This window comes from Ovis aries, chromosome 21 (genome assembly GCF_016772045.2).
Source record: "Ovis aries strain OAR_USU_Benz2616 breed Rambouillet chromosome 21, ARS-UI_Ramb_v3.0, whole genome shotgun sequence".
Taxonomy (NCBI): domain Eukaryota; kingdom Metazoa; phylum Chordata; class Mammalia; order Artiodactyla; family Bovidae; genus Ovis; species Ovis aries.
The window spans coordinates 9,657,532-9,675,212 of record NC_056074.1 but is presented as its reverse complement, the minus strand read 5'-3'; the positions used below and the strand labels follow the sequence as shown (position 1 = coordinate 9,675,212).

The 17,681-nt window shown below is 38.0% G+C and overlaps 1 protein-coding gene across 13 annotated transcripts in view; it reads right to left on the bottom strand.

The window, feature by feature from the left end:
• The window catches only part of DLG2 (discs large MAGUK scaffold protein 2), a 2,369,976-nt gene that overhangs the window by 2,155,170 nt on the left and 197,125 nt on the right, over positions 1 to 17,681 (bottom strand). Inside the window, exon 1 of one of the 13 annotated variants that reach the window (XM_060403920.1) lies at positions 6,771 to 6,875. The exons of the other annotated variants lie outside the window; for them this stretch is intronic. Coding sequence (XP_060259903.1) covers positions 6,771 to 6,798 — 28 coding nt within the window. The 5' untranslated portion in view covers positions 6,799 to 6,875. Of the gene's footprint in view, positions 1 to 6,770; positions 6,876 to 17,681 lie in introns of those variants that run through there. 13 annotated transcript variants of the gene reach the window in all.

The following is a 17,681-nucleotide window of genomic DNA, read 5'->3' as shown; positions in this document are numbered from 1 at the left end:
CCCCCTCATAAGTGTGCTCTGAGAGTACGCCTCAAGAAAGTTTCCAATATGAAAATTCTCAATCCCTTAATCTGTTTCCTAGGGCCACAGACTTAAGAGAGCTGGCACAAGGGGTATTCTGAAAAAAAGAAAAGAAAAAAGAAAAGAAAACCAAACTATAAAATTGAATTTTTGAGCTGTAGCACCCACCAGCCAGCTGGCAATGAGAACATTGATACTGGAGGCAGGTAGGCAGAATAACTGATAATAACTCCTGGAATTGTTAAAACTTTCACCTGTAGTCAGCTGGCATGAAAAACTGGTGGGAAGGAATACACTGGCAGGTACAATATCTCAGTCTTGCAAGAGGTTTAGAGGAAATAATAATTATAAGAACAAAAGATCTGAATGGATGTTACTGAGTGCAATCAATGCTTTGAAGAAAGACAATGCAAAGCTCAGAGTCATTAATCACAGATTAAGACAAACTGTGAAAGCCAGAAGAACTTTGTAGCAATGTAGAAAGACATTCTCATCTCCTGCAGCCAGAAGGCAGAGATTGGTAAGGATCAAGTCAGAACATAATTATATAAGAATTGCAGAAATTCAGTGAAGGTTCAATCCACTTCTGGAGCAGAGAGAGAAAGGTAACCGGGAAGGTGAAGTTTCCTGGAGGTGTGGCATTATAAGGAAAGAAGAAAGCAAGTGGTAGAAATTAATGGCCCTATACAAACAAAAGAGAAGAACAAAATCAGAAGTACACCAATCCCACCCCTACCCCAAACAAAACACCTTTTTAAAAAAATTGAAGTATAGTTGATTTACAACATTATATTAGTTTCAGGTATCTAGCATAGTGATTCAGTATTTTCACAGGCTACATTCCATTAAACGTTATTACAGGAAAAGGCTATAATTCCCTGTGCTATATATCTGTTTTGCTTATCTATTTTATATATGGTAGCTTGTATTTCAGTCTCAGATTCCTAATTTGCCCTCCTCCATTCCCTCTCCTTTTTGGTAACTGCTAGTTTGTTTTCTTTATCTGTGAGTCTGTTTTGCACACACATTCATCTGTAGTACCAAATACTTTTAAAATGCACTTTGTGCTAAGTAGCTTCACATGCCCCACTCTCTGCAATCCCATGGAAGAAGCCCCAAATGTACTCTGCTGCTGCTGCTGCTGCTAATTCGCTTCAGTCATGTCTGACTCTGTGCGACCCCACAGACGGCAGCCCACCAGGCTCCCCTGTCCCTGGGATTCTCCAGGCAAGAACACTGGGTTGGGTTGCCATTTCCTTCTCCAATGCATGAAAGTGAAAAGTGAAAGTGAAGTCCCTCAGTCGTACACCAATAAATGAGGGTACCCAACCAAAGGAATCTTGCAATGTATGCAAGTACCTACTCTGCCTATAAAGAATCCTCTGTCATTGTTGGTCCAAGAAAACATAAAACATTTCAAAAATGAAAAGAAAACCCAAGCAATAATCCTATACATCTATAAAAAGGAGAAAAGAGAAAATGTGATCAAGGTATTCGACAGAGACTTTTGTATACTTAGGAGATACATGCTGGAGCATCAAGATGTCATGATATCTGCAATTAAATTTCAAATTACTCAGCAAATATATACACAAATGGAGAGAGGGCATGCAACTTTGGCCAAATATTAATATTTGGGTAATCTAAGAATGTGCTTCCCAGATGGTGCTAGTGGTAAAAACCTACCTGCCAATGCAGGAGATGTAAGAGATGCGGATTTGATCCCTGGGTTGGAAAGATCCCCTGGAGGAGGGCAGAGCAATCCACTCCAGCACTCTTGCCTGGAGAATCCCATTGACAGAGGAACTTGGTGAGGGACAGTCTTTAGGGTCGCAGAGTCAGACACAACTGAAGGGACATAGCATGTACACGTGTACAATCTAAGAATGTATATGGGTGGTTTTTGTGCTACTCTTTTAACTTCTCAGTACATTTTAATTTTTCTAATCAAGAATTGCAGGGAAATCTGAGCTTGAAGTAGAGAAGCTAAAAATTCTTTGTTGTTTTTACAGAAACTTCGGATACAATGAAGCATTCATGTCACTGTAGAACAATGAGGAACCAGTGCAGTATAGGTAGAGAGGGCAAACAATAGGAATGCAAGGTAAAACCTAAATCAGACTAATACAGTGCCATTTTTTTTCAGCCTGACATAAATATTTTCACCAATTTCTTGGTGGAAAAGAAATAACATTACATAGCAGAACCCCCATACATATTATTTAGGATTTAGTGTATATAATTATATTAAAGTCTATAATAAATAATTTATCCTTCACAGTCCATTGAGAGGGATTTATTTTTATTGACTTTATAAATTCTAAATTACTAAATGTCTCTAACGAGCAAGATTTCATGATGGATTAGATCCTAACTGAAAACTTCAATTTAATGTTATTGCCATAATCAGGAAGACCAAATAAAGAGCTTTCCACTCACTAGTTGTGAGACCTTCAGCAAGTTATTCAATGTCTCTATTTCTTCATCTACAAAATGGAAATAATAATAGCAACTACATTTCAAGGTTGTTGAGAGGATTAAATGTAAAATGCTTAGAGTACTGTGTTATATAAACTCCTAATAACTGTCAATTGTTAAATATGGTTGTGCTATTTCCTTTATGCACACACATATACACACACATAACCCTCTGAAAACATAATCATCAAACCCAAAACACTCTTCTAACTATTTTAAGGACTTAGATGATATGTTAGGCCTTTTGAGCTGATAAGATTTCATTCGACCATTTATAAACATTTAAACTTCACATACCATATATACTTACAGTTTAGAACAAATTAACAAATATAAACATCCAGGCCCTCTTTTCACTTCTTTTCCTTTCTTTTCCCTTTGTTTCCTCTTTGCTTCCTTTCTTTTTTATACTTTTATTTTTATATTTTAAAACATTTTTTCTACATTCACACATAAAGGTCTTGCTTCTCTAACCATAATGAGACTTAATAAAAACATCCTCATGTCTGACCAAACTGATCAAATTTCATAGAAGAGTAACTTTAAGATCTTGTAAAATATTATAGGACAGGCAAAATCTATTATATAACTGTCAGGGGATGATATAAAAAACTTACATTAAATTTAATACCCATAGATTTTCCCCAAATAAAAAGAAGTGATGTGAAAGTTTCTTACATAATGGACTTAGACCAAACAGCCAAATTTAAAAGTACTCATTTCAGTTATAATTCTAGGAAATAAAAACTGTTACAGATTCACCAGTGTGGTTTTGTTTTTCAATAGTTTTGAGCAGTCTATTGTAAGAGCATTCATACAAGTGTTTCTTCCTTATACTACAAGGCTAGAAATCACTGATCTGATTATTTGATTCAATTTATCAAGGACAGTATAACTTGCATGCAGACATTTGATCATTTTTTACTGTGCTCTTGTACAGCAGAAACCATGACAATTTGATTTGGACAGTAGTTAGGACAATACAACTTGCATTCAGGAACCTAATAAAAATTTAACCATGCTCCCAGTTCATGCGTCCCAAGATAAGGTATTGGGAGATGCAGAGAAAAGTCTGATTAGACATGGAATTGACATTACCGTAAATTAGCAAATAGACCCATGAGAAAGAGGAGTTTGAAATACAAGTGGATATTAGTAAATATTTTACATTTGTATATACTTCAGTTTACAAAGTGCCACTGCATAAATGCAATAGAGCACAGATACAAGGCACTATATCAGACAGCTTGTGAAAAACAAAGATGATTATACACCCACAAAGAGCTTATAATCCGGTGAAAGATATCACCTGTTTGATTCAAAGAAATGGAATACTATAGAGATGAAAAGTGCTACAGGAATATAGAGGGAGGAGAGATGTAATCTAACTAATGGAATCAGAGAAGGCTTCACTGAGCTGGTGGTATTTGAATCTGGGCCTTGAAAAAAATAAAGTATTATTTGGTTAACACCAAACATTATGAGGTAACCATAGCAGTCACCATTATGTTCTTTAACAGTTCAGGAAATCGAGACTGAAAGAGGCTTAAGGGACTCCCTCCTCCAAGAACACACAATAGATAAATGTCAACTGAGATATGAAAGCAGGTTTTCTGATTCTAAGTCCAATGTTTATTCACTATATCACCCATAAGACACAGCTTAATTTTAGGCAAGATAATACATATTCTTTCAAGGTAATGTAAAAAAATACTAATCCCTGCTATAATAATAAATTTGGTTTTCCTGTGAACACCATATGAAAATAAACGCTCTTATCCTCTAAGTATTCATGTTATTTCCTGCTTTAAATACAGAAAATTCCTTGCAGTATAAGAACTAAGGAAGTCAGGTATTTGTTTAAAGATTAAGAAACCTGTTAGAAAAGAGTAAAACATAACTTCATCATGATAATTAAATAGAGACTGTAGTATGCAATGAGAGTGATACTCTGCTTGTCTTTGTCTCTCCAGAGGATAGATCAAGAGAGGACAACAAGATTAAGCTCCACTGGCTACGAGATAAATTTTTCCCAATGGAAATTAACACTCAAGGAAGTAATAATAATGCATGTGAGGCTTACTGGATGCTAAACACTGTTCTAAGCCCCTCATGTTTACCTGGTCTCAACAACTCCATGAGATAGGTATTATTACTACCACCACTTGTGGATGATGAATCTGAGCCATAGAAAAACCTCAGCCAAGGTCATGTGAAGTAGCAGAGCTGGAATTTAAACTCTGAATCTGGCTACAGAATCCTCATTCTTAACCACTCAACTGTAACATGTCAAAAGTGAGACTGCAGTCTCTCTTTTCATAGAGGGCTTTAAGACACTAGTACAAATTACATCTATCAGATGTGAGTTCATGTTCTAGAAAGCAACAGTGTGGTGTGGCACCTAAGAACAAAAATTCTAGCATCAAGCAGACTAGGCTTTAAGATCTTCTTCAGCCATGGCCTACCTGTGTGAACCTGGGCCAGTTACTTAATCTCTTAAAGCTTTAATCTCCTTCTTTCAAAATAAGATAGCAATTACTATTTTGAGTTGGAAACATAAGCAGCTCAGTGTGGTAAGAGAAGCACTGAATTTGAATGTTAGAAGACTCAGGGTATAGCCTCAGCCACTGTCAGCCATGTGAGACAGGGCAATGAATCCATCAGTCAGCAAATATTTATTGAGCCTTACACGTTTAAATGGAGAATGAAATGGCAACCCATTCCAGTATTCTTATCTGGAAAATCCCAAGGAAAGAGGAGCCTGGCAGGCTACAGTCCATGGGGTCGCAAAGTCAGACATGAGTGAGCAACGCATGCATGCATATGAATTTGTTACAAGTACTTTGGGAATATAGCACTAAAAAAGACATTGTTCCTTACTCTGAAAGCAAATTCATTCAAATTTGTTCATTTTCCTTAGTGACTGAACTAAGTCGCCAAAGGAGGTACTTTCTGCATCAACATTCTAAAAATGAATATCAATATCATGATGCTTCTGTTTCTTTGCTAAGTACAATGTGTGTGTGTGTGTATGCACACGTAATTAATTCCTCCTTTTTATATACAAAGGGGATATATGCAGAAAGAAGGGACTGAACTCTGAGGCTTGTCTCATTGTGTTTACTACCTACAGCTGCCATTACCAGCTGTTCCCACACATTCTCTCTATGGGGCACATTTTTCTGGAATGTAGATTAATACATGATGCCACTATTGCACCAGTGTAAAGATAGCAGAATCAACGTGATTTACAAAAACCTGATGGAAAATGTTGTCCTTTCTTCTCTGCCTCTGAAATGAGCTTAGTGACAATTCCCAACAATTCAAACAGAAGCTGAAGAAACAATTTCTACATCCTGAATGTATTTCCATTCCTTTGGTTGACATGAACTCGCAATACTACTGTGTGCTGTGTGATTATTCATGGAGTGCAATCTAGTAACAGTTAATAGCGTCAACTTCGGGATCAGGTTGACAAACATATAGATAGGGATATAAATCCCACCTCTAGCATGTATAAGTTGGGAAACTAAGTGTTCTGATCTCGATTTCCTCATATATATAGTGAAAATTATCACTTATCTTCTAAAGTTACCAAATGGGATAAGCTACATAAATTATTCAGTATATTTACAGCACTTCATTTAATCACTAGTAATTAATTAATGATTAATTATCAAGTTCATCACCATCCTTAGCTATTAAAATAACTTTATATATGTTAGAAGAAAAATATGAACTAACTCATGTTAGTACAAAGCAAACTAGTGTTTGCAGCTACTTTAACTCAATCACATAGGAAACATCATTTTAGGAAAAAAAGACAACATTTTCTTCCAAGTTCCTAGTTAAGCAGATCAATATTCAATACATACCATTAAGACATTTTGCAATCTAGTACTCAAATCACAACAAAATGGCTAATCAGATTACAAGTTTGTCACACATATAAGAGTTTTAATGTATCTTTTCATGAAGTTACTAATCAAATTACAATACAGGCATTTTCACAAGAGAAATGCACATATATCATTTCTTAGCAAAGCTCCAAGTTACTAGAGAAATTTTCAGCTGCCTTTCAGCACTTAAATCCCTGATTTTATAATCATAAATGTAGAAATGGTTTTAGTAGTACAGAGAACAAGCAAATCAATAATATATGAGTGCTCCAGGACTCAGTATTTGTGAGCATACGATCAAGGTAACATTTCAAATCACCAGCCATGTCCCATTTACCATAAGTAGGTCAATAGAAAAATAAATTAACTTACAGTGAATAAGAACTTCCTTGGACTCCATGAAAATGCTTAGAAGAATGGGATGAACTTGTACTTCTAAACTCAAATATCTGCTACTAGTTGATTGAATCCCCAGCTGTGTCTCTTGCTCCCACCAGCTTACCAAACATATGACCACAGACACTCCTTCCTAACAGCTGACTTTTAATCCTGTCTTTAGTTTTAAACAAGATATTTTCAAAAATATGCAGCATGTAATACTGAAATCACCAAAAATAAAATTAATTTTAAAAATCATCCCCTTGCTCTATCTCCCTACATGTTCCTCCAAGAAGAAGGCTGGCTTAATTTGGGAAATGAACTATATAATTTGCTTTCACACCCATTGCTCCATGGAATATATGATGGCTACCCAGCACAATTCTCTTCTTTGAGCTCTAAGATGTGCACTCTGGGATGTAACACAAATGTCAAAGCCATTTAGGTGCCACTGAGGATGAAACATAAATGTTATAAAGGCAACTGGTGCAATCAGGGTATATTACTTCCAGGAAATAAAAACTATCTAATTCAGGCTCTTCCACAACACGGAAGCCTAGAGTCAGTGGTTGGCAATGATATTATAGACATTCCAAAGATCACTCCTGGCTGCTACTTCCCTCTACAACATCATATAGGACATGACAAAGAGTTTATCCTCACCTAACTCCCTAAAACACTAAATATTAACAGCCATAGGTTTTACCTACAGAAAATATTTTTAATTAAAAAAGTCAGTAGTTCTTTGTTTTACTGTGTCACAAAATATCAAGTTTTCTGCTTATTAGCCCTATCACCTGCAAGTTATATTTGTGGAATAATTTCATAAAAGAAGGTAAACATTATTTCCTATGTGTCATCAAAACATAGAAGTACTTCATTTGATTTTTCATAAACTATTGTCCCTGGAGTTTTACACACATAAGAAATCCTCATCTACATACTACCAACAGGTAATATACATTCAACAAAAATTTAGTGAGGCAATCAAGTGCCAGACACTGTGCTAGATTCTAGAGATAAAAAGATAGACATTTTCTTTGTAAAAAGTTTACCATACATAGAGTGGTTCTTCCAATGATATACAACAATGTTACTGCATTCAAATTCTCCCTCAATTTTTGATTTTCACAAATCCCTGTATCCAAGTGAATTCCATACAAGTTTTCTTTTTCATGAAAGTAAACTCTGGTCAATGATAATGAATACAGGAATATTTAAAGTTGACTATAAAAAGGAAAGGTACAGAGAAACATTATACATCAAACTGTATTTGCACATTGAAAGCCAGTTAATTTCTACCAAAGTTATTGAGGATAACCTTAGTAATGACTTAATTCATAGGAGTCCAGAATTGTTACTAACTGATTTAAACTTGTAAATTATCCAGATCTCTGATCAAAATCAGAGACCTCCTAATGCAACAGGCACAGACACAAAGTTGAAGAGTATAGCCATTCACCTAAAGGAGGCCCTAGTTATTGCAGCCATGTATAGATGTGAGCCAAGTGTTGTCATTGTTATCTTTTGTTGTTGTTCTTGTTGTTTTCAAGAGAAGCCATAAATTTAGATTATGTGTGAAAACTCCAATTTTTACATGTCACTTCAATTTTTAAAAAAAAAAAAAGGAAACTAAAAAAAATCGAGACCTAGCTCCTTTAACATAAAGAGTATCCATGAAAAACTCACAGCTAACATCATACTTAATGAAAGCTTTTTCTCTAAAACCAGGAATAATACAAGAATGTCCATTTTCTCTTCTATTCAAAATTATGCTAGAGGTTCTAACCAAGGCAATTAGGCAAGAAAAAGAAATAAAAGACATTCAGATTGAAAAGTGGGAACTAAAATTACCTGCAGCAACAGGTGACATGATGCTGTACACAGAAAATCCTAAGAAATTCAAATACAATAAAACTGAAAGAACTAACGAACAAGTTTAAAAGGTCGCAAGATACAAGATCAATATATAAAAGTCAACTGCATTTATATAAACTAGCAATGAGTAACATAAAAAAAGTTTTTAAAATTCCATTTGTAGAGAATTACAAAATATTGTTGAAAAAATTAAAGAAATGTAAAGACAATTCATATTTATGGATTGAAAGACATAATACTGTTATAATGGCAATGCTCCCCAAACTAATTTTCAGATTCAACATGACCTTACACAAATATCAGATTTGGTGGGGTTTTTTTTGCAGATTGACTAGCTGATCCTAAAATTCAAGTGTAAATGCAAGTGACCCAGAATAATCAAAATAATCTTGAATAAGATTATGGGGAGAATAGCCTTTCTAGCAAGTAGTCTTGAGAAAACTAAATGTTCACAAATAAATCAATGAATCCGAATCCCTAACCTCACAACACGTGTAAAAATTAACTCAAAATGCATCAAAGACCTACATGTAATAAACCTAAACTATAAAACTCTTAGAAGACCTAAGTATAAACCTTGATAACGTTGGGTTAGGCAATGTTTTCTCAAATATGACATGAAAAGCACAAGCAAAGGAAAAACAAAAAGACTTCATCAAAATTTGTGCTTCAAATGAAAAGATCAACAAAATCAAAATGCAACACACAGATGGAAGAAAATATTTACAAATAATGTATCTGAGTAGGGCGCATTATCAAGAATAAATAGAGAACTATTACAAACCAACAACAGAAAGACAAACGACCTGATTTTAAATGGGCAAATATTTGAACAGATATTTCTCCAAAGACATATAAATGGGCAGCAAATATATGAAAGGATGTCCAACATCATTAGAGGGAAATTCAAATCAAATGATGATAAGATACACTTCACACCAAAAAATTGTGGCTACAATAAAAGAGGAGCAAAACCAAGTGTTGGTAAGGATATGGAGAAACTGGAAAGACATTGGTATGGGCAAAAAAGCTGGAGCCAATTTGGAAAAATATAGCAGTTCTTCAAAATGTTAAACAGACTTACCAGGAATCCTACTACTAAGTACACACTTCAAGAGAAATAAAAGTATATGTCCACACACAAATTATTATTCATAACAGTCAAATTTTTTAAACAACCCAGTCCAGTTCAGTCACTCAGTCATGTCCGACTCTTTGAGACCCCATGAATCGCAGCACGCCAGGCCTCCCTGTCCATCACCAACACCCGGAGTTCACTCAGACCCACGTCCATCGAGTCCGTGATGCTATCCAGCCATCTCATCCTCTGTCGTCCCCTTCTCCTCCTGCCCCCAATCCCTCCCAGCATTAGAGTCTTTTCCAGTGAGTCAACTCTTTGCATGAGGTGGCCAAAGTATTGGAGTTTCATCTTTAGCATCATTCCTTCCAAAGAAATCCCAGGGCTGATCTCCTTTAGAATGGACTGGTTGAATCTCCCTGCAGTCCAAGGGACTCTCAAGAGTCTCCTCCAACACAATTCAAAAGCATCAATTCTTTGGCACTCAGCTTTCTTCACAGTCCAACTCTTGCATCCATACATGACCACTGGAAAAACCATAGCCTTTGTTAGCAAAGTAATGTCTCTGCTTTTCAATATGCTATCTAGATTGGTCATAACTTTTCTTCCAAGGAGTAAGCATCTTTTAATTTCATGGCTGCAGTCACCATCTGCAGTGATTTTGGAGCCCCAAAAACTAAAGTCTGACACTGTTTTCACTGTTTCCCATCTATTTCCCATGAAGTGATAGGACCAGATGCCATGATCTTCGTTTTCTGAATGTTGAGCTTTAAGCCAACCTTTTCACTCTCCTCTTTCACTTTCATCAACAGGCTTTTGAGTTCCTCTTCACTTTCTGCCATAAGGGTGGACTCATCTGCCTATCTGAGGTGATTGATATTTCTCCCGGCAATCTTAATTCCAGCTTGCGCTTCCTCCAGCCCAGCGTTTCTCATGATGTACTCTGCATAGAAGTTAAATAAGCAGGGTGACAATATACAGCCTTGACATACTCCTTTTCCTATTTGGAACCAGTCTGTTGTTCCATGTCCAGTTCTAACTGTTGCTTCCTGACCTGCATATAGGTTTCTCAAGAGGCAGGTCAGGTGGTCTGTATTCCCATTTCTTGAAGAATTTTCCAGTTTCTTGTGATCCACACAGTCAAAGGCTTTGGCATAGTCAATAAAGCAGAAATAGATGTTTTCCTGGAACTCTCTTGTTTTTTCCATGATCCAGCAGATGTTGGCAATTTGATCTCTGATTCCTCTGCCTTTTTTTAATATAAATTTATTTATTATAATTGGAGGTTAATTACTTTACAATATTGTATTGGTTTTGCCAATAAATGCTAAAGGATATTCTCTAGACAGGAAACACAAAAAGGGTATATAAATTCGAATCCCATGCCTTTTCTAAAACCAGCTTGAATATCCGGAAGTTCATGGTTCACGTATTGCTAAAGCCTGGTCTGGAGAATTTTGAGCATTACTTTTCTAGTGTGTGAGATGAGTGCAGTTGTGCAGTAGTTTGAGCATTCTTTGGATTGGAATGAAAACTGACCTTTTCCAGCCGTGTGGCCACTGCTGAGTTTTCCAAATTTGCTGGCATATTGAGTGCAGCACTCTCACAGCATCAACAACCCAAATGCCCATCAATTAATGAATGGATAAACAATATGTAGTATATCTATCCATTAAATAATATTTTGCAATTAAAAAGAATAAAGTGCTAATGCATGCTACAATGTAGATGAACCTTGAAAACTTTACGCTAAGTGAAAACTTTACGCTAAGTGAAAAAAGTCAGTCATAAAAGATCACTTATTAAATGACTCCATTTATCTAAAATAGACAAATCTACATAAAATGATTAGTAGTTGCCAAGGTGCTGAAGAAAGGAGTATGAGGATTTCTGTGAGGAATGATGAAAATATTCTGGAATTAGATAGTGAAGATGGATGTACAACTCTGTGAATATTCATAAAATCACTGAATTTTACACTTTAAAAGGTGATTTGTATGGCATATGAATTATATTTCAATAAAACAGCTATTGGGGGCTTTCCTGACAGCTCAGCAGTAAAGAATCTGCCTGCAATGCAGGAGACCCAAATTCGATCCCTGGGTAGGGAAGATCTCCTGGAGAAGGAAATGGCAACCCACTCCAATATTCCTGCTGGGAAAATACCATGGACAGAGGAGCTTGGTGGGCTACAGTCCAAAGGGTCACGAAGAGTCAGATACAACTGAGCAACAGAGTATGCATGCAAAGCAGCTATTAAAAAAAAAATAGGTCCAGCCCACCCACTTTGTATTCTTTGCCTAAAAAGATTTCTAAATCAAAATGGCTGTTACTAATATTTAAAAGGATCTTGGATGGCTGAAGGAGATCAGCCCTGGGATTTCTTTGGAAGGAATGATGCTAAAGCTGAAACTCCAGCACTTTGGCCACCTCATGCAAAGAGTTGACTCATTGGAAAAGACTCTGATGCTCAGAGGGATTGGGGGCAGGAGGAGAAGGGGACGACAGAGGATGAGATGCCTGGATGGCATCACTGACTCAATGGACGTGAGTCTGAGTGAACTCCAGGAGTTGGTGATGGACAGGGAGGCCTGGCGTGCTGTGATTCATGGGGTCGCAAAAAGTCAGACACGACTGAGTGACTGAACTGAACTGAACTGGATGGGTGAAGGACTTTGCAAAAATTAGAACATAGTAAGTAGAGTGTCCAATTTTCTAAAATCAACCAGCACACATGTCTTATTTCAGTATTTCAAATAAAATTTAATACTTAAAATTTTAGCAATAACAATGTGTTTTAGAAAAAGAATAACTCAAGACTAGTAATAGCTCCCTTCTGCTTGCAGAATAAAGCCCTATCTCCTTTTATTCACAGCCAAAAGCTAACTGATCTTTCCTATCCTACAGTTTATAAGGTCCTTATGAGATCCCTACAGTTCAGCCAAATTAGACCCACTCTTTGCCTTGAAAACCTCTCACGCTTTCTTAAATATGCTATTTCTATTTCAGATGCTGTTCTCCCATATCTGAATTCTCCCAGACCTTCAGTGTTCAAAATGCTACCTCCTTTGTGAAGACTTCCCTGGTTCTCCCCTTTCAATCAGGATCAGGCTGAAGTAAACTTTCTCTTAGAACTTTTATCTCTTGAAGATACTTCTTATTAGTGGCTCTCATAGTTATATGTGCACCTGCATTTTTTCCCCCTTGCTAAATAGTGAGTCCCATAATGATAATACATATGAAATGTCAACAGAGTACCAAGTACATCAGCTTTAATGCTCACAACAATTCTAAAAGATATTATTCCTCTTATAAAATGAAGAAACTGAGGCGTGAAGAGGGTAAGTCAATGGTTCAAGGTCCAACAATAAGTGGAAGGTCTGAGATTTGACACTAGTCTATCATTGATGGCATCTCTGTTTCCCACAAAGTGCTTTCTAGACAGCATTGCATGAAACAGGTCCTCAAAGACAATTGATTAAACAATTAATTGGAACTAGTATCAAAATGTTCATCACTCATCTTCAGTGACTTGCCTTGGTTCAAATTTCAACTCCTCATTTATAAATCAAATAGTAGGCGGTCCTAAGATGGAAGAGGAACAGGACAGGGAGACCACTTTCTCCCCCACAAATTCACTGAAAAAACATTTGAATGCCGAGCAAATTCCACAAAACAACTTCTGAATGCTGGCAGAGGACATCAGGCACCCAGAAAAGCAGCCCATTGTTTTCGAAAGGAGGCAGGACAAAATAATAAAGATAAAAAGAGAGACAAAAGAGGTAGGGATGGAGATCTGTCCCAGGAGGGGAGTCTTAAACAAGAGAGAAGTTTCCAAACACCAGGAAACACTCTCTCTGGCAGGTCTGTGGCAAGCCTTGGAAACTCAGAGGCAAAATAACTGGGAGAAAAAATGAATAAATAATTAAACCCCACAGATTACATGCCTAACAGCAACTCCCAGTGAAGCAGCAGCCCAGACGCTCACATTAGCAAGCGGGGGCTGGAGAGGGAGGCGCAGGGTGCTGCATCAAATCTGAGGCCTGAAGACCAGGCCTGAATGCCCCAAGAGCAATCTGAGGGAACTAGCTTGAGATAGCAACCCAGATTGTGGGATAGCTATCTGGTGAAAAGCCCTAACCTAAGACACTGCCAGGCCCACTCACAGAACAAAGTACTGAGCAGAGCTAGCTGGCTGAAGACTGGCCCATCCCCCTCTGCAGACAGGCAGGCGAAGGCAGCCAGAGCCGGAAGGGGGCAATCACAGCCCCAGAGAGGCATCCTATACCAAGCTGCAAAGCAGACTTCATTGCTAACCAAGACTTCTTGGGATTGTGGACAGTCAACATCCACCAGGAGGGTCACAGCCAGAGATCAGCTCCCCAGAAGAGATACATGGCACACTTGAGAAGGCACGCTTGTTGTACAACCAGAAAACTGAGCGGCTGGGATTGGGGAGGCAATAAGTCGCAGCTTTCAACCGGGGGCGACTGTGCTCACCAAGCACCTGGTCACCTGAGCTGCTCAGACCTGAGACAGGCACAAAAAGCAGGCCCAACCAAGTCTGCACCTTTGTGGAGTACCCGAGAACCTGAACCTGAGTGGCTTAGACCTGGGAAGTGCATGCAACCCAGGGCCCACATCACACAGTTCCCCGCAGAGCAACCTAGAGCCTGAGCAGTGTAGACTGGGAAAGCACACACGCTGTGAGCAGAGGCAAACCCAGTGTGGCTGAATCACTGTGAGGACACACCAGTGATATTTGTTTGCAGTGTTCCTCTCTCCCCTCAGCACGACTGAATAAGTGAGCCTTAAAAAAGTGACCACCACCGCCCCCCTCCACTTTGTGTCAGGGTGGAAATTAGACACTGAAGAGACCAGCAAACAGAAGAAGCTACAATAAACAGAGGGAACCACTTTGGAAGTGACAGGTGCAATAGATTCAAACCCTGTAGTTAGCACTGACTACATAGGAAGGGGCCTATAGACCTTGAGAAGCACAAGCTGGACAAAGGAACTATCTGAAAATAAACTGACCCCACAGTATCCACAACAGCACCAGAGAAAGTCCTAGATATATTTTTACTATTATCATTTTTTAAATTAAAAAAATTTTTTTTAATTTTAAGTCCCCTATTATTCTTTTAATTTTCATTTTTATAACCTACTATTACCTTGCAAAAAAAAAAAGACCCTATTTTTAAAGCAAACTTTGTACCTTTAAGAAGCCAATCTTGAGTACTCATTTTTACTTGGGAGCGAGATCACTGGCCTGCCTGCTCTCTCCCCCTTTTGACTCTCCTTTCTTTCCACCAGGTCGCCTCTATCTCCCTCCTCCCCCTTTTCTTCTCTACCCAACTCTGTGAATCTCTTTGTGTGTTCCAGGCTGTGGAGAACACTTAGGGAACTGATTACTGGCTGGATCTGTCTGTCTCCTTTTGATTCCCCCTTTTATCTCCCTGGCCACCTCTGTCTCCTCCCTCCCTCTTCTCTTCTCTGTGTAACTCTGAGAATATCTCTGAGGGATTCAGACTGTGGAGAGCACATTGGGAAGTGATTACTGGCTAGCTTGCTCTCTCCCCTTTTGATTCCCCCTCTTCTCCTCCTAGTCACCTCTATCTCCCTCCTCCCCTCTTCTCTTCTCCATGTAATTCTGTGTACCTCGCTGGGTGTCCCTCACTCTGGAGAAACTTTTCATCTTTAACCTAGATTTTTTATCATCACTGCTGTATAGATGGAGAAGTCCTCATGCTACTGTAAGTATAAGACTGAAAACCAGAGGCAGGAGGTTTAAGTCCAAATCCTGAGAACACCAGAGAACTCCTGACTCCAGGGAACATTAATCGATAGGAGCTCATCAAATGCCTCCATACCTACACTGAAAGCAAGCACCATCCAAGGGCTAAAAAGTTCCAGAGCAAGATATACCACGCAAAGTCTCCAGCAACAAAAGAACATAGCCCTGAGCTTCAATATACAGGCTGCCCAAAGTCACACCAAGCCCAATGACATCTCAAAACTCATTACTGGACATGTCATTGCACTCCAGAGAGAAGAAATCCAGCTCCACCCACCAGAACAACAACACAAGCTTCCCTAACCAAGATACCTTGACAAGCCACCTGTACAACCCCACCAACGGCGAGGAACCTCCACAATAAAGAGGAACAACAAACTGTCAGAATACAGAAAGGCCAACACAAACAGCAAAATAAACAAGATGAAAAGGCAGAGGAATACCCAGCAGACAAAGGAACAGGATAAATGCCCACCAAACCAAACCAAAGAGGAAGAGATAGGGAATCTACCTGATAAAGAATTCCAAATAATGATAGTGAAAATGATCCAAAACCTTGAAAACAAATTGGAGTTACAGATAAATATCCTGGAGACAAGGATCAAGAAGATGCAAGAAAGGTTTAACAAGAACCTAAACGAAATACAAAAGAGTCAATCTATAATGAATAATGCAATAAGTGATATCAAAAACACTCTGGAGGGAACAAATACTAGAATAACGGAGGCAGAAGATAGGATTAGTGAGGTAGAAGATAGAATGGCAGAAATAAATGAGACAGAGAGGAAAAAGAAAAACGAATTAAAAGAAATGAGGACAACCTCAGAGACCTCTGGGACAATGTTAAATGCCCCAACATTCGAATCATAGGAGTCCCAGGAGAAGACAACAAAAAGAAAGACCATGAGAAAATCCTTGAGGACATAATACTTGAAAACTCCCCTAAAATGGGGAAGGAAATTATCAACAAAGTCCAAGAAACCCAGAGAGTCCCAAACAGGATAAACCCAAGGCAAAACACCCCAAGACACATATTAATCAATTAACAAAGGTCAAACACAAAGAACAAATATTCAAAGCAGCAAGGGAAAAACAACAAATAACACACAAGGGGATTCCCATGAGGATAACAGCTGATCTTTCAATAGAAACTCTTCAAGCCAGGAGGGAATGGCAGGACATACTTAAAGTGATGAAAGAAAATACCCTACAGTGCAGATTACTGTACCCAGCAAGGATCTCATTCAAATATGAAGGAGAAATCAAAAGCTCTACAGACAAGCAAAAGCTGAGAGAATTCAGCACCACCAAACCAGCTCTCCAACAAATGCTAAAGGATCTCTAGTCAGGAAACACTGAAAGTGTGTATAAACTCGAACCCAAAACAATAAAGTAAATGGCAATGGGATCATACTTATCAATAATTACTTTAAATGTAAATGGCTTGAATGCCCCAACCAAAAGACAAACACTGGCTGAATGGATACAAAAACAAGACCCCTATATGTGTTTTCTACAAGAGACCCACCCACCTCAAAACAAGGGACACATACAGACTGAAAGTGAAGGGCTGGAAAAGATATTTCATGCAAATAGAGACCAAAAGAAAGCAGAAGTAGCAATACTCATATCAGATAAAATAGACTTTAAAACAAAGGCTGTGAAAAGAGACAAAGAAGGACACAACATAATGATCAAAGGATCAATCCAAGAAGAAGACATAACAATTATAAATATATATGCACCCAACATAGGAGCACCGCAATATGTAAGACAAATGCTAACAAGTATGAAAGGGGAAATTAACAATAACACAATAATAGTGGGAGACTTTAATACCTCACTCAAACTATGGATGGATCAACTAAACAGAAAATTAACAAAGAAACACAAACTTTAAACAATACAATAGACCAGTTAGACCTAATTGATATCTATAGGACATTTCACCCCAAAACAATGAGTTTCACCTTTTTCTCAACTGCACACGGAACCTTCTTCAGGATAGATCACATCCTGGGCCATAAATCTAGCCTTGGTAAATTCAAAACACTGAAATCATTCCAAGCATCTTTTCTGACCACAGTGCAGTAAGCTTAGATCTCAATTACAGGAGAAAACTATTAAAAATTCCAAAATACGGAGGCTGAAT